At 43.8% G+C, this 18,657-nt stretch overlaps 1 protein-coding gene across 1 annotated transcript in view; it reads right to left on the minus strand.

The window, feature by feature from the left end:
- Positions 1-18,657, minus strand: part of LOC136872169 (cubilin) — a 59,972-nt gene that overhangs the window by 7,323 nt on the left and 33,992 nt on the right. The window contains exons 4-5 of the mRNA XM_067146007.2: positions 15,892-16,031; positions 3,787-4,028 (exon numbers count right to left, since the gene is read on the minus strand). Of these exons, the coding sequence (XP_067002108.2) occupies positions 3,787-4,028; positions 15,892-16,031 (382 nt within the window). The remainder of the gene's footprint in view (positions 1-3,786; positions 4,029-15,891; positions 16,032-18,657) is intronic.

The raw sequence follows: 18,657 nt of genomic DNA on the forward strand, positions 1-18,657 counted from the left end.
ACCTAGCACACCTACCAATACGCTGGCTAGTGCATACCGTGGAGGCCACTGCGTAGGCTAACTGGAGCCACCGGCAGTGCCAATGCACTAAGAGACTTTGTGTGCCCTCGTGTGCTGGCAACCAAGAATGAGCTAGCTGGAAAATTTATAATGTCCAATAACGGACCATTTATATTGGTATTATAAATTTGCTCATTCAGGACAAATATTTCAGATTCCCTATGGGAATCAACATCTATATCATCTGATGGCCAAGCAGGCATCAATTTTTAGTGATGAGACAAAGTCTCTTAGTGCATTGGCACTGCCGGTGGCTCCAGTTAGCCTACGCAGTGGCCTCCACGGTATGCACTAGCCAGCGTATTGGTAGGTGTGCTAGGTACCAACTGATGAGCCCACCCTAGCACACGAGGGCGAAACGCTGGCAACCAAGAATGAGCTAGGTGGAAAATTTATAATGTCCAATAACGGACCATTTATATTGGTATTATAAATTTGCTCATTCAGGACAAATATTTCAGATTCCCTATGGGAATCAACATCTATATCATCTGATGGCCAAGCAGGCATCAATTTTTAGTGATGAGACAAAGTCTCTTAGTGCATTGGCACTGCCGGTGGCTCCAGTTAGCCTACGCAGTGGCCTCCACGGTATGCACTAGCCAGCGTATTGGTAGGTGTGCTAGGTACCAACTGATGAGCCCACCCTAGCACACGAGGGCGAAACGCTGGCAACCAAGAATGAGCTAGCTGGAAAATTTATAATGTCCAATAACGGACCATTTATATTGGTATTATAAATTTGCTCATTCAGGACAAATATTTCAGATTCCCTATGGGAATCAACATCTATATCATAAACGGTATTGTCGCGGCTGCTGGTCCAGCCGTCATACCGTCCCTATATGTGGATGATTTTGCTCTGCACTATAGCTCGTGCAGTATGGCAGTCGCAGAGCGACAGTTACAGCAAGCTATTAGGAGGGTGGAGAAGTGGACCTTAGAACATGGCTTTCGGTTTTCTGCCGCAAAGACCTCCGTTGTCCACTTTTGTCGTCAACGTACACTTCACCCTCATCCTGAGCTTTATCTAGGTAATGTCGTTCTTCCAGTTGTTGACACCTACCGATTTCTTGGGCTCCTTTTTGACAGTAAATTATCGTGGGAGCCACACGTGCGGCAGTTAAAAGTGCAATGCACTAGGAAGCTTAATATCCTTAAGTTTCTTAGCAGCACTTCTTGGGGGGCTGACCGCGCGGTGCTCCTGCGATTCTATCGGGCACACATTTTATCCCGGTTAGACTACGGCAGTACAGCATATGGCTCCGCAAGACCAAGCGTTCTTGCGAAGCTGAACAGTATCCACCACAGCGGGGTTAGGTTGGCGACGGGAGCTTTTCGTACAAGCCCCATCGCTAGCCTGCTCGCTGAGTCTGGTGTGCCGCCTTTACACCTGAGGCGCCAGCAACTTCTACTTACATATGCTGCAAATTTGCGACAGATGCCACTTCATCCAAGCTATCCTTGCGTGTTCAACAATGGCAACCGTTTGCTGTACGCTGCTCGTCCTCGAGCGACGCGGCCGGTTGGGATACGCTTGGATAACATTTCCGAATTGTTTGACGTACCTTCGGTTCCTTGCCTTGTCAGACAACCAAGTGGGGTACCTCCGTGGGTCGTACGACGACCTGAAGTAATCCTGGATCTGCACACTGGTCCAAAGGAAAACACGGACCCTTCGATTTATCGGAGGCTCTTCCTGTCCGTTGTTGGCCGCTATCCAGGTTCAGTCGTCGTCTACACGGATGGTTCAAGGTCAGATACGAAGGTGGGCTGTGCGTTCGTTGTTAACAATGATAGGTTCCTTTTTGCTCTTCCGGCAACCTGTAGTGTGTACACAGCAGAGCTCTATGCTATCTATGAGGCTCTGCGGTACGCACTGTACAATGAGCGCCGACACTTTCTTCTGTGTACCGACTCCTTGAGTTCGCTCCAGTCTATAGATACCTGTTTCCCTCGGCACCCTCTGGTGCAGCTAATCCAGGACCTGCTGGCCGGGTGTTGGGATGCTGGCACCAGAATCACATTTCTGTGGCTCCCAAGCCACATGGGCATAGAGGGAAACGAGTTAGTAGATCAGGCTGCCAAGGAGGCAGTTACACTGCCCACGTTGCCTTTCCAGGTTCCAGTAAGTGATATTCGCTCCCAGCTGAGACATCTTGTTATGTCCCATTGGGAGATGGAGTGGCAGGCCATTCCACTTCCCAATAAGCTGAGAGCGATAAAAGGAACAACGAAGGTATGGAGGACTTCCCTTCGGGCTTCGCGGAGGGAAGCCGTGGTATTATGTCGTCTTCGGATCGGCCACGGTATCTTGACTCACTCGCATCTTTTGAAAGGAGAACCCCCTCCGGTGTGTACCTGCGGCGACCACCTTACCGTGGTGCACATCCTTACGGAGTGTGTGGACCTGGTCGATCTGCGCCGTAGTCTTAACCTTCCGAGTACTATCTCCCTTATCTTGCGTGATGACGAGCAGTCAGCAGACCTCGTCATCCGCTTTATGAGGGATAGTGGACTGTTTTCTCGTGTGTAATGCTGTCCTTTGTCCTAGTGTGTTTTGTGTCACTTTCGCTTTTATCCTATTGACTTAATTTTAGTTTGTTTTGCTTATTTTAATGTGTTATTTTGACGTCTCTCGTAAATTATGTACTACCAGGCAATGCCTTATTCTTTTGTTTTCCTGTAATTTCTCTTGTTTTATTAGAAATAAGGCATTGCGTATTAGATCCACTGATTGTTTTAATCTCACCCTCATTTTTCTCCATCATTTTTAAACTCTAGTCAGTGGATATGTTTTTTAAAATTTTATCATCATCTCTCATGTCGTTTATCACATTCCATTAGGGGCCGATGACCTTCGATGTTAGGCCCCTTTAAACAACAAGCATCATCATCATCATTGTTACTTGTTTGTTTATTGTTATTTTTTGGGTTCATGTCCATCCATTCATTTTTCATGACATTTTTATTTATTTTGGTCAGTGGATGCCTTTGAAATTTTTGTTATTTCATTTCGTACCATTAGGGGCCGATGATCTCGATTTTAGGCCCCTTAAAACAACAAGCATCATCATCATCAACCTTGACAATATACACACAATATTGCACCTTAGATGACAGAACCTTATCGGCCAAAGTTCTAAGCTAAAATATTTCACATAGGAGGTTTTGTCCAGGCAGCGACGATATGCTCGATGTGATCGCCGTTCATTGCAATCCAGCCTTCCACCCTACGTCGCATGGAATCACGCATTCATTTGAACACCGCTAGCTGTTGCCGGATTGCATCAGAGGCATTGGACACGGGTTCTCGTAGTGTATACACATAATTTATGGGGCGGCATATACCATGGTCTTTACATGTCCACAAAGCCTAAAATGTAAAGGGTTAACTTCAGGCGAACGAGTAGGCCAAGGTATTGGCCTTCTCTGACCAATCCATCGCTCATGGAAGACTCGTGTTACGTGTCACCTAACCCTACGATGACAATGGGCCCGTGCCCCATCATATGCAGTAATTTATGGCCAATGTCTATAGGACCTTTTCGCTTGAATGACTGCGTGCTATCTCCTCTCTAAATAACTATTGGAACCGGTTTCAAGAACACTCTGTATAACCTGCTATTTACTAAGTGATCGAAGTAATAGAACAGTTTATTGTTTCTAAGAGTAAAAGTTAAATCTATTTCTATAATACTGTAAAGAATAAATAATATTCCATACTGTAGCAGCTCGGATGATTTTGTAAGTACAGCGTTTCATACACGGTCCAAGGTCTGCACTGGACACACTGAATTGCCACTGACGAATGGTATGTTGACAAGACTGGGGAGTATTTTCTGGTTGGATCGGTGCTGAGAGGCACGGAATTTGCTGGTAGCGCGCTCTGAAACCTCGTCCGGATCCTGTTCCATCCGAAACGAATAGCAGTTCCAATGGATGCCCATCTCGTTGATCGAACGTCGCTGAAACACACAGAATGAACGTCATATTCTAGCGTTTTCTTATTTGTAATTTGCAGTATACATCAACACCAGTATAGTTCTTTCCTTACACATCTATTTTATTAATACTATTATTATTATTATTGAACGTGTTATGAATACAGTACTATATGCAATATGTGTAACAACCATCTGAAGTTCATCCCCCTCTGGGTGGGGGCGGTAGAATAATATTCACGGTAGCCCCTGTCTGCCGTAAGAGGCGACTAAAAGGGGACCCATGGGCTCCGAACTTTGGAGCGTGGATTGGCGACCACGGGGCCCTCAGCAGAGTCCTAGCATTGCTTCCACTTACTTGTGCTAGACTCTTCATTTTAATCTATCCTATCCGACCTCCCTTGGTCAACTCTTGTTCTTTTCTGACTCGGACGGTATTAGAGCACTCGAGGCCTAGGGTGTCTTTCATTTTCATGCCCTTCATAGCCCTTGTCTTCCTTCGGCAGATACTTTCTTTTGTCGAAGTGTCGGATCCCTTCTACTTTTTTCTCTCCGATTAGTGTTATATTGAGGTTGGTTGCCTAGTTATATTTCCTCTCAAAACAATTACCACCACCACCATCTGAAGTTCACAACGAAAGCTCCATACCAATATTGGAGAGCCAAAGAAGAACTTCGCCTAAGACACTGTAAATCCTCTGTAGAACCTCTGCAACAGTGTAAAGGACACTCAAATGTAGTATGGTCGACTGTCTGCTCCTCTTCTCCACACTCACATTGTGGTGAAGTTGTCCATTCCCATTCGAACAAGGTAAGCCCACATCTAACTTTACCAGTCCCAACGCTGTTTAGCGTCCTCCGCTGGCGTGTGGGAAGGAGAAATCCATCTGGGCGCTCGCAGAGATTCTTAATGATGTGCTGATGGGGTGACAATGATTGCTGTCCCCAATGTTGTTCATGTCCCTAAGTTTAACCTTAAGGTACCTTATATATGTCCCCCCGGGTTACGCTAAGCGAGTAACATCATCAGAATAACACGAGACGGAACTATAGTACACGACCTCTCTGCCAAGGAAAACGGAGGAGAAACACATCTACTCTAGCGTGTATACAGCAAAGCTCTATATAATCCCTGATGCTCTGCGGTACGCGCTGTCTAGCGAATATCAGCACTTTCTGCTGTGCACTGACTCCTTGAGTTCGTTACAGTCTATCGATGTATGTTTACCGCAGCACACTCTGGTGCAGCGCATCCAAGACCTGCTGGCCGGATTGTAGAGGATTAGCACCAGCGTTATGTTTGTGTGTCTCCAAAGCCACATGGGTGTAGCGGGAAACGAGTTAGCTGATAGTGCTGCCATGGAGGCGGTCACATTGCGCTCGTTGCCTTTCAAGGCTCCAGCCAGTAATATTCGTTCCCAGGTGAGACATTTGGCTATGTGCCATTAGAAACAGGATTGGTAGGCCATCCCCCTTTCAAATAAGCTGAGAATAATTAAAGGAACTGCGAAGTTATAGAACTTTGTTCAAAGAATATTTTCCTTGAACTATGTAGAAGATAAGCAGAAGAGATTCAAGTCCGCCCTGAAGAACTACGTTATATTTCACGCGACACTGAGATAGATCACTTATGTACCATGTATAAGAATTTTACTTTGCAATGCAAGGAACTACTATCAAAACTGGCTGAAGTGCAGATTTTTCAATGCTCCTAAGCCGTAAAAGATTAAGAAGAAATAGTAAGAAATGCCTTGTGCCTCTCGCTGACCTCTCACTGCTGGGTTCCGTGGTTCAAATCCCGATCACTCCATGTGAGATTTGTGCTGGACAAAGCGGAAGTGGGACAGGTTTTTCTCCGGGTACTCCGGATTCCCTGTCATCTTTCATTCCAAACACTCTCCAATATCATTTCATCTGTCAGTCATTAATCATTACCCCCAGACGAGTGCGACAGGCTTTAGCAGTCGGCACAATTCCTATCCTCGACACTAGATGGGGGCTTGATTCATTCCATTCCTGACCCGGTCGAATGACTGGAAATAGCTGTGGATTTTCCGTAAGAAATTCCTCGCATTCTGAAGTTGGCGAATGATGACATTTGACCTTCTAAAAAGGCTGCCAAATCAACGTTCTTGATGATAGACAGATGGACAGATGGACAGATAAATAGGTCGTCATGCTCGTGATTATATTGAGGGTAGTGCCAGATAACAATCCTATTTCAACTCTAATCGCAGGAGAAAAAAAGAAAAGACTGTCGGCGAAAGAAAAATAAAGGCCACGGACGAATCCCTATGCCACGACAACTTAATACCGTCGAAGGTAGAAGATGAAAATAGTTCACCTAGGGAAGTCAGATGCGAAATATGATAGTGCTGAACCAGATACAAGTAAGTATAAGCAATGCGAGATTCAGCTAGGGAGCCCACGGTCGCCAATCCATTATCCCAAGTCGATAGCCCCCAGGAGTCCCCATCGCCTCTTACAACAAGCAAAGAGTACCGTGGATGTATCATATGCTGCAACCCACAAGGGTAAGAAAGAAATGCCTAAGACTTAAAGATTCTTGTATTTTACCGTAGGAACGTAACAGCGAGGAAAACCTGAACCAGCTTTCCAAATTATAAAATTTCCCACGGGAATTTCATTATTTCTAAAAGAAAAGTGTTGTTACATGTAGAGTACTATATAATTATTACTTGAACTACAATGTATATTACAGACAGTTTTACTTAAATGAACAATTCTGAATGATTTGAGAATCTTACAATTATATATAATTATATATAAAAAAATATAAGGAAATAAGGAATGTAAAATACGTAAATTTTGGCAATATACTTGTCGAGGTAACATATTTAATTGATTAAAGGTACAAGACTACAGGTTAATATCGGTGCGAGAAAAGCCATCGCAAATGTGCTATACTGATCCATAAATAACCGGTGTATCGCCTGACTTTTGAATGCAGGCATGCAAACGTGCATGCCCTGGATCGTACAGATGCCGGATTTCAGCTTGTGGGATGTTGATGATGGTGATACTTGTTTTTTAAAGGGGCCTAACATCTAGGTCATCACCACTAATGGTACGATATGAGACGAAATGAAATGACAATTTAAAAGTTCAAAATCATCCACTGACGAGAATAAAAAACGCGATCAATAATAATAATAATAATAATAATAATAATAATAATAATAATAATAATTTCGTGTGGCTATTTCTAGCCGAGTGCAGCCTTTGAAAGGCAGACCCTCCGATGAGCGTGAGCGGCATCTGCCATGTGTAGGCAACTGCGTGTTATTGTGGTGGGGTGGAGGATAGTGTTATGTGTGGTGTGTGTGTTGCAGGGATGTTGGAGACAGTACAAACACCCAGCCCCCGGGTCATTGGAATTAACCAATGAAGGTTAAAATTCCCGACCCGGCCGGGAATCGAACCCGGGACCCTCTGAACGGAAGGCCAGTACACTGACCATTCAGCCAACGAGTCGGACGATGATGAATCATGAATGGATGGATATTTTTTTAAATCAGTGGATCCGACCCAGAAACTGTCATAAAAATATAATTACTGACCAAGGGACTGCTTCTAAAGTACAATCCTACCGAGCTCGATAGCTGCAGTCGCTTAAATGCGGTCAGTATCCAGTATTCGGGAGGTAGTAGTTTCGAACCCCACTGTCGGCAGCCCTGAAAATGGTTTTCCGTGGTTTCCCATTTTCACACCAAGCAAATGTTGGGGCTGTACCTTAATTAAGGCCACGGCCGCTTCCTTCCCACTCCTAGCCCTTTCCTGTCCCATCGTCGCCCGTAAGACCTATCTGTGTCGGTGCGACGTAAAACAACTAGCAAAAAAAAAACTACAATCTTGAATCGAGGGTGCTTGTTGTCTAAAGGGGTCCAAAATCCAGGTCAACGGCCCCTCATAATGGTACTTATCGCTAGTAAAGTAGAACCATGGTATTTGTCATTTTGGGGTACTAATCAAAAGTAGCGTAGACTTAGGGTTTTCCACACATTATGGTACTACTCACGAGTATTGTACGTAGCACAAGAGTAACGCAGACCTATGGTGTTTCTCACATAATGGGCGACACTCATAGGCAATGCAAACCCATAGTGTTCCTCACCTAGGTGTACTAATCACGGGCAATGCCCAGACCCGTGGTGTTTCTCACAAGGGTACTAATCACGGGTACTGGAAACCCACAGTGAACCACTCTCTGCTGCTACTAATCACAAACCTATTGTATAACTAACACAGTGGTACTACTCGTAAGTAAAGGCGACCTATGCTGTTCCCCGCGTGATGGTACAAATCACAAGTAATTTCATGGTTCTAATACAAACATCCCTTTGTCGCCTCGTTTAGTCGCCTCTTACAACTGGAAGGGGATACCGTAGGTGTATTCTTCATCTGCGCCCCCCACCCACAAGGGGTAGAGAGAAAGAAAAAAGAAGAAAGAAGGGATCAGTCACTTCGAAGCATGAAGTAACGGACGAAGAGAGGCAAGGGCCACGAAGGGCGTGAAAATGAAAGACTCCTTAGGCCTCGAATGCTCTAATACCATCGGGGTCGGAGAAGAACAAGAGTTGACCAAGGATAGATGAAATTGAGGAGCCTGCCACAAGTAAGTGGAAGCATTACCAGGACTCAGCTAAGGGCTCCGTGGTCGCCAACCCACGCTTCCAAGTTGAGAGCCCCTGGGTCTCCTTTTAGTCGCCTCTTACGACAGGCAGGGGATGCCGTGCGTGTATACTTCGTCTGCTGCGTACCCCACCCACAGGTGGTCTTGTGGGATTAAGTTCTATGCTTGCTGCACTTGTCGGTTAATACAGGGACGGTTAATGCCGGTTGTGGATGACGCTGGAGTTGACGTCCAATGGCGTCCCATACGTACTCAATTGGGAACAGATCGGAGTATTGAGCAGGCCAGTGCAACATGTCGACACTCTGTAGGGGTTACAACAGCGGCATGGGAGCATGCATTATCCTGTTGGAAAACACCCCCTGGAATGCTGTTCATGAATGGCAGCACATTAGGTCGAATCACCAGACGAGCGCACAACATCAACAGTCACGGTGTGTCGGATAACCACGAGAGTGCTCATGCTGTCATAGGAAATTGCTCCCCTGACCCCAACTCCCCGTGTAGGTCCAGTGTGTCGATACCGCAGACAGGTGGAATGTAGGCGCTCACCTAGTCTCCTTCTAACCAGCACACAGCCATCACTGGCACCAAAGCAGAATCGGCTTTCAGCAGAAAACACAACGGACCTCCACTCCATCCACCAATGAGCTCTCGCTTGACGGGTGTCACCACGGATGTCGCAGACGGCGGTGGTTTGGGGTAAGTGGGATGCACGCCGCAGGGCGTCTGGCTCGGAGTCGTCATTCAAGTAACCGACCACGAACCTACTACGCAGGCGTAGCGGGGGAAGAGGTGATACTCCCACGTGGCGCGTCCCAGGTGGCGGATAGGAGGGTCCTAACCGGCTTGCCGGCGGACTTGAGGGAAATAAAATACCTCTCGCGGACCAAACACATACCCCCTGTGGGTAGGGGAGGCAGACGAATAATACACCCACGGTATCCCCTGCCTGTCGTGAGAGGCGACTAAAAGGGGCGACCAAGGGATGATTGGATTAAAACCATGAAACTACTTTTGATTAGTACCATCACGCGCGGAACACCATCGGTCGCTTTTACTTGCGAGTAGTACCACTCTGTTAGGTACTCCATATTTTTGTGATTCGTAGCACTCGAGTGGGGTTCAGTGTAGGTTTCCAGTACCCGTGAGTCGTGCCCGTGTGTGCAACACCACAGGTCTGGGCGTAGCCTGTGAGTTGTACCACTATACGAGCGACACCGTAGGTCTGCGTTGCTACTGATTAGTACCCACTCTGTAGGAACACCACGGGAATACCGGCGCCCGTGATTAGTACACCTAGGTGAGGAACCTCATCGGTTTGCGTTGGCTATGAGTGGCGCCAATGTGTGAGAAACACCATAGGTCTGCGTTACCTTTACGATGTACAATACTTGTGAGTAGTACCTTAATGTTTGGAACACCGTGAGTTTACGCTACCTTTGATTAGTACCGCAGCTTGAGATATACCATGGTTCTACTTTATTCGCGACATATGCCATTCTGAGGGGCCTTAGACATGGATTTTGAACCCCTTTAGACATCAAGCATCATCGATTCAGGATTGTGCTTCATGAGTGGGCCCTTGGTCAGTAATGAAGTATTTATGATCTTTTTTTGAGTTGAATCCACTTCTTTTTTGTTTGCTCGTTTTTTGTTGGTTTTTTGTTTTTGGTTCAAGTCCATCCATTCCTTCTTCATGACGAGTATTTATTTTGGACAGTGGATGATTTTGATTTTTTTTTGTCATTTCATTTCGTACCATTAGGGGCCGATGACCTCGATGTTAGGCCCCTTTAAACAACAAGCATCATCATCATCATCAAGTAACCGATTTCGGATAGTTCGTTGCGTCACTGTGGTGCCAACTGCCACTCGAATTGCTGCTGCAGATGCAGTCCGCTCCGCCGCATCCATATGCTGAATACGGCGGTCCTGCCTCTCGGTGGTGCCACGGGGACCTTCGGAGACACTGGTCTTCTTGCGAGCGTACCTTCCCGTGACCACTGCTGCCAGCGCGTGTGCACACTGGAGACATTCCTGCCAAGTCGTTCTGTAATAGTGCGGAAGGAAAATCTACCTTCACGTAGCCCTATTATATGGCTTCGTTCAACGGCAGTGAGCAGTTGATACTGATCTCTTCGACGTCGTAAAGGCATTCTTTAACCACTCAAAGTCACTCCGTACAATCTCACAGGTACTCTCGCACAGTACATCCCGCATTTAAAGCAAACCTGATGTCCAATGTGCAACGTCATGGGGCCACTACCAGTGCTATGCTAATGCGATTTGTGGGAAATTTGAATCAACGTGATATTTTAGATGTATGAACACGCCTACCAAGTTCGTTAATCTAGCACAACCCCTTCTTGTTGTTTTGATATTCTTTTACCGCCAGTGTATAATATCGCATTTTCTTACTTTGTTAAAGTTTTATCATTTGGTTTGATCAGAAATACACTCATGTTCATAAAAACCAGAACACCTTGAAAGACTCAAGAGAGGAAGTTCATATTCACAGCACTTATGCATTAGTATGTTCTGAAGAAATTTGAAAATTGTCGGCCTCCAGGTTCAAGGTCCACGTCGATATCTCGGCGCTTCACCACCGTCTGGTAAAATGAGCCTGCGGCTCTCGTTGTCGCTATAAACCGAAGGTAAGGGATCATTGTGACCTGAGCAGATGTGAAGAATGCCTCGCAGACATATGCGAGAACCGTATTGTCAAATGAGTGAGTTTGAAAGAGGTCACATTATTGGCATGAGAGAACGTGATGCATCCATCCAGGAAATTGCTGCTCGTGTGGGACGAAGTGTGTCGGCAGTGCAACGGGTTTGTACAGAATGGTTCATAAAATGCCGTAGAATACGACGAGATGGGTCTGGTCGCACAACACAGACCACCCCCCGATAAGATCGACACCTTATTCGAATGGCATTGCAGGACAGATCTGCGTCCTCCTCGGCTCTGGCGCAACAGTGGAACAGTGTATCACATCGTACACTATCAGGAGTGACAGTCCGTCGCCGTTTATTACGGTCTGGATTACCGGCGCGTCGTCCATTTCTCGGCCTACCTTTGACTAATGTGCATAAACATGCTAGACTGCACCAGTGTACGGAACGACGTCATTAGGGACAGGAATGGCAGCAGATAGCGTTTTCGGACGAATCCAGGTTCTGTTTGTTTGGAAATGATGGCCACATTTTGGTTCGCCACATGGAGGGGGAGAGGTATTACCATGACTGCATTCGCACAAGATATACAGCGCTAACTCAAACCCTTATGGTGTGGAGAACGAAAAATCACAGTTGGTGCGTGTCCAGAGCACTGCGACCAGTTTGACCTACGTGAATGACATTCTGCAACCCGTAGCCATACCCTTTCTGTGTGACACCCCAGACGCCAAATTTCAGCAGGACAATGCGCGACCAGACGTTGCTGCACGAATACGTTCCTTCTTGTTGTCACAGGATGTCAGACTGTTGCCCTGGCCCGTCCAATCAGCGGACACTTCGCCAATCGAAAATGTGTGGGATATGGTGAAACGACGGGTGCAGCATTGTGACCCAATGCCAACTACCAAAGATGAACTGTGCAGCCAGGTGAATGTAGCATGGATGGCTATACCTTAGGACGCCATTCGCCATTATCAGTGCCCATGGAGGACCCAGTGCGTACTATGCAACAGTACACATACTGAACCTAAGTGACTGAAATGCTAATCGTTTCTGCAGAACTGTTACGTGTTGGGGATGTAGAAAGAAACACATTTATCAATTCGTAGAAAAACAAAGCAACAACGTAGTAGTTGATTAAGATTCATTGACAAGACGTTCAAGGAGAAAAGGGCTGGGACAAATTGGAGGTTGGTGAATGTAATAATAATAAGAAGAAAGGTTAATCAAAACAGTATATTGTTTCTACAAGGAAATCAATTTCAAATTTACAACTCAAAATTTTGTAATCTGGCACATAAAAGAAAACGCTCATCGTGAATGACGTACATTATAATAGAATCCCTAGACCATTTACAAGTTATAATGTGTGACTAATCAAATGAACATGGTAATCTATAAGCCTCGGAGAATATTGACACAGATTTCCAAAAAGGTAAACAAAGGGAGAAGAAAGGCACGGGAAAGACCAAGGACGGGGATCACAATAATGGGAGTCGCCTGAGTTTAAACGTTGCCAAATGCAGGAACAGTTTTATGTAATAAATTGTACCGTCCAGGCCACAAGTTCAATCACTCACTAACTCTTGAAATTGCATATTACTCGATGTTCATTTGTTAACGAGAAATATCACTCACATCAAGCTTAAAAGAAAACCGGCCACAGCAATAAAGATAACTCCAAAATCCACAGGAGAAGAATAATAGTGGTAATTATAAAATAAATACTCTGTTGCTCACCCAATACAGCAAATAAAAGAAGTGGAGCTTCCCAGCAAATACTGGGTAGTCCTCAGACGACCCTCCAACCACACTCGGTGTCAGCGCTGGACTGAAGACCGAGTATGAGGGGGAAGCCCTTATACCGCTGCAGAAAGTTCAGGAGAAAAGCACACAAAACGTCGAGAAATATCGAACACTGACGCAGCGGGTGACGTAATCCAGTGGCGACTCAGTGTGTAGTGAACAATTCAGCAGGACGGATGCACGGCGAGGCAGCAGTGAAAGTCCAAGGCCGGTTAGATGAATAAAGTAGCGGCGAGTATATGAAAATAGGTGGAGTTCCAAATGACGGCAGCCGAAAATAGGTGAGTGATCGTTACAGAACTTTTTAATGAACATGTCCTGTGTATCTCTAGTCTTTCAAGGTGTTCTTTTGTTTATGAACATGAGTTCATTTACAACAATTTCTTTGAATTAACACAGTCACCAATTTAGGCCAGCCTTTAGTTACCGTTTCTTTTCTTTTTGGTAGTGGTTAATCGTCGCACTACCACTGATAGATTTCCCGTGTCGCTGCTGCAGGAAAAGGCTAGACCCGGAAAGGGGGCGGCCGTAACCTTAATTAAGATAATATTTCCCCAGGATTTTCCTGGTTTAAAAATAGAAACTATGGAAAAAACCTATCAGAGCTGGCGACGGTATGGTTAATGTTTTGTTTAATGCACTACAAAGTATTCACAAAATGTGTGACGAGTGAAATTTGTTGTTGAATTTTTGAGCAGGTTTATCTCACAATTGTTGAACTTCTCTCCTACTGTCCTAAAGATACCTTAGCGTGTTCTAAACGAGTAGTAATAATTATTTCAAGTTATAATATGTTTTTCTTAGCTATGGATCATTTTTTTGTCTTCAACAAGCTGAGGATGTGGTTAAAGAATAGAAAGCTATCTACGAACCTACTATTAATTATTTCAAAGCACAACAGTGCTCAAATGCGTTGATGTAATAGGTCTACTGATAGGAACACGAGGTGCTATACCTCGTTTGTTTGAGGAATTTTGAAAATACATCACATTCCCACTTCTGTACGAGGTGAATTAGTCACCATAGTGCTAAAGTAGAGTTGTCAACTTCTGAATCACCTCTAGGTGTTGTTTGAAATTTATATCATACTAGCTGTTACCCACGGCTTCGCTCGCGTGGATTTCGTAATTTGATAAAAGTATTCCTTCCTCGATACTGCACTAGGACATTATCCAAAATTCTATAAAGTATAAAATCTCACTGAAAATTTGAGATTCATTTACCCCAGAACCTCTTTGTAAACCACGTTTGTGGTATTGCCTTTTGGGGCTAAGATGACCAGGCTACTGGCAGAGCTATCCCTGGAATATGCGACATGGAACTCTACATTTTAGAAAAAGTCCTCTCTCAAGTCGAAAACAAAATAAATACGCGTTTCTTTAATTCCAAAAGGAGATTCCAAATACCTATTTCCAAGTCTGTAACAACTTCAGGTTTTGAGATATAAATATCCTCATAAAAATAATTCAACTCCCTCACTTCTATTCATCCCATCCCCGATTAAGTGGACTTTCCGAAAACAAAAATATGTGTTTCTTTATTTTTAAAGGATATTCCAAATACCAATATCCACATCTGTAACATGTTAAGTTTATTAGATATACTGTAGACATACTCAATTTAAAAATTCACCCGCTTTCTCAAATTTTTTCTCCCCCTTCAGTGGATTTTCCGAAAACAAGAAATGCGTGTTCCTTCATTCTTAAGGGAGATTCTAAATACCATTTTTAAAGTATGTCTTTGTTAAAACGAAATCACATTTTCCAGCGTTTTAACGAAACATGTCAGACTTTGTAGCCTATATAATATGTGATTTTTACAGGTATGCTTATAGTGTTTTCATTTGCATTTGAAATTTCTGTGTGTCTGACAGACTGGAAAGTATTTTACAATTTTAAAATCTTCAGTTTTTGAGATATAAGTATTCTTATAATCAGAATTCAACTCCTTCCTCACTTACATTCACACCCCCTCCCCCACCCACAATTTTCAGAAAAGAAAACATACGTATTTCTTCATTTTTAAAGGAGATTCCGAATACCAATATTCACGTCTGTAGCATGTTAATTTTATGAGATATACTCATTTTTAAAAATCACCCGCTGTTTTCAATTATTTTAACTCCCTTAAGTGCATTTTTCCGACAACGTGTTTATTTTTAAACAAGATTCAAAACATCAAATTTCACGCCTGTGACACCTTCAGTTTTTGAGATATATGTATCCTCATAAAACGAATTCAACTCCTTCACTTCTTTTCACCCCCTCCCCCATAAGTGGATTTTCTGAAAACAAAAATACTTGTTTCTTTATTTTTGAAGGAGATTCCAGATACCAATTTACACGTCTATAACATCTTCAGTTTTGAGATACAGTCTAAGTATCCTTATAAACAGAATTCAACTCCTTCTTCACTTAAATTTACCCCCACCTTAAGTGGATTTTCCGAAAACAAAAGATACGCATTTCTTTATTTTTAAAGGAGATTCCAAACACATTTTCATGTCTGTAAAATGTTCAGTTTTTTTAAGATATTTGTATCCTCATAGAAAACAATTCACGCATGATGAATCAGTCGGTCAGTCAGAACATGTTATTTTGCATATAGAGATTATTATATTTTAATATTGTAATCATAATTTTAAGGTTATTTATTATTGTCATGTGTATATACTGAGTCCTTTAGGGCTGCCTCCATTGGGAGGCAGTTTTGCAACTAAATAAAAATACCTCTGAATAAAATACTTACATGTGGTAGCTTGGAGGGTGGTGCCACAATACCGGTATCCAGCCACCAGCAAGTAGTCTTTCTCACAGTTAGGACTAGGTTCCACTCCGAAGTCGATCACCGCTAGTTCCACTCTACAGTAGCCTTCAGCACGGCGGATTCTGAAATGAACACCAATTTTTGTTATTTCAAAAAGTTTTAACTTACTTCCATACCTTGGAACGTGAGAAATACCATGTTCCTAACAGAGATAGTCCAACTATTTTAATGTGATGATGTTCTACTGATTTGGCGAAGAATTGAAGGTGTAAAAAATGGGAAGATAAAATATCAAATGAGGAAGTTCTGAAGAGAGTGGGAGGAGTGAGGAGCATGCTGACCGTAATCCAAAATAGGAAGAAAAACTGGATAGGGCATAATCTAAGACACAACACCTTACTACGAATAGCAATTGAAGGGATGATAAAAGGAAAACGAGGAAGAGGAAGGAGACGATATCAGCATTAGAAAAAGAAAGGAAGATTATGCAGAAGTGAAGAAAAGGGCACAAGATGGAGAGATATGGAGGTCACAGCCGTGATTGGACCTGCCGAATGGCAGAACAACCTATGATGATGATGTTCTACTTACCCCTTTGGGTGGGGGACGCAGATGAAGAATACACCCACGGTATCCCCTGCCTATCGTAAGAGGCGACTAAATGGGGTCCAAGGGGATCTCAACTTGGGAGCGTGGGTTGGTGACCACGGGGCCCTTAGCTGAGTCCTAGCATTGCTTCCACTTACTTGTGCCAGGCTCCTCACTTTCATCTATCCTGTCCGACCTTGCTTTGTCACCTCTCGTTTTTTTCCGACCCCGAAGCATTCGAGGCCTAGGGAGTCCTTCATTTTCACGGCCTTCGTGGCTCTTGCCTTTCTTCGTCCGCTAATTCATTTTTCGAAGTGAAGGATCCCTACTTTTTCTTCCTTTTTCTCTCTGTCTATCCCCTGTGGGTGGGAGATGTAGACGAAGAATATACCCACGGTACCCCTGCCTGTCGTGGGAGGCGACTTAAAGGCGCGACCAAGGGATGCTTGTATTAGAACCATGAAACTACTTTTGATTAGTACCATCACGCGGAGAAGACCATGGGTTGCATTTACTTGCGGGTAGTACCACTATATTAGGTACACAATAGGTTTGTGATTAGTAGCAGCAGAGAGTGGTTCACTGTGGGTTTCCACTACCCGTGATTAGTACCATTGTGAGAAACACTACGGGTCTAGGCATTGCCTGTGAGTAGTACCACTATATGAGCGACACTGTGGGTCTGCGTTGCCTGTGATTAGTACCCACTATATGAGGAACACCACGGGAATACCGGCGCCCGTGATTAGTACACCTAGGTGAGGAACATCATCGGTTTGCGTTGCCCATGAGTGGCAACATTATGTGAGAAACGCCATAAGTCTGCGTTACGTGTACGAAGTACAATACTTGTGATTAGTACCATCATGTGTGGAACACCGTGAATCTATGCTACTTCTGATTAGTACCCCAACAAGACAAATACCAAGGTACTACTTTACTAGTAATAATTACCATTATGAGGGGCCGTTGACTTGTATTTTGGACCCCTTTAGACAACACGCCTCCTCAATTCGGGATTGTCCTTTAGAAGTGGTCCCTTGGCCAGTAATACTATTTTTATGATAGTTTCTGGGTCGGTTCCACTGATTGTTTTTAATTCATATCCATCCATTCATTCTTCGTGAGATATTTTATTTTGGTCAGTGGATGATTTTGAACTTTTGTTTTGCCATTTCATTTCGTACCATCAGGGGCCGATGCCCTAGATGTTAGGCCCCTTTAAACAACAATCAACATCATCATCATCATCATCATCGATGTTCTACTTTCACTTCAGAAACTCTTCTATTATTGTATTCATGATATTTTTTACCGATAAATTCTCTCGCCTGTCCAAGAAAATGTAATTCACAGTAGGCAAGCACATGGCTCACGGTATGGAAGTAATCGTAAACACAGTATTTTAAGAAATGAATTTCCCAGAATGAAAACATAATTTAATTTCATCGACTGCAAATGTTAAAATCATTCAAGCTGTTCAGACATTTCAGTCGTGAAATTATCAGCGTTTAGCCCCAGTGTAGCAGTGGACTCTTCAGTTAGATTACTGCACATTTCCAAGACGCTGGCTGTTAGCACGCCGTTGAGACACTACTACTACTAAATGTTTCATTTCTCCCCTGAAGGGGGAGGCGGGCCTCCTAGATGGCGAGACTGTCTCTCAGGGCAGGAGATTTGTATCGGAGAAAGAGAGTTTTAGTCGCCTCTCATGACAGGCAAGGGATACCGTGGGTGTATTCTTCTTCTGTGTCCCCTACCCACACGGGGTGCTGTTTTAGGCATGTACAGTATTTCAAAAATTAAGTTCCCAGAAGAAAACCACCATTTGCTTTATCGATTGCAACTGTCGATAACATTCAAACTCTTTAGGCCTTTTCAATCGTGAAAGTTTCGTGAATCCATTGCTACACTGGGGCGAAACGCTGGTAAGTTCTAACGAGCTTCAATGCTTTTACCAATATTAATATGATTTTTCATATGGTTACAATGTGACGTGATATTTACAACATTTTCTGAGAATTTTACTAATTTTTTATAACAGTTAGTTTCTTCGGTCTGGCGAAACTAATTTGAATACGTAAATTTATAAACTACAGAAAAAAGAAACGACTTAATTTTTTTGGTAGAATTATCTTACCATATGTTTTCTTTTTTCAT

The sequence above is a fragment of the Anabrus simplex genome, chromosome 4 (genome assembly GCF_040414725.1).
Source record: "Anabrus simplex isolate iqAnaSimp1 chromosome 4, ASM4041472v1, whole genome shotgun sequence".
Classification (NCBI taxonomy): domain Eukaryota; kingdom Metazoa; phylum Arthropoda; class Insecta; order Orthoptera; family Tettigoniidae; genus Anabrus; species Anabrus simplex.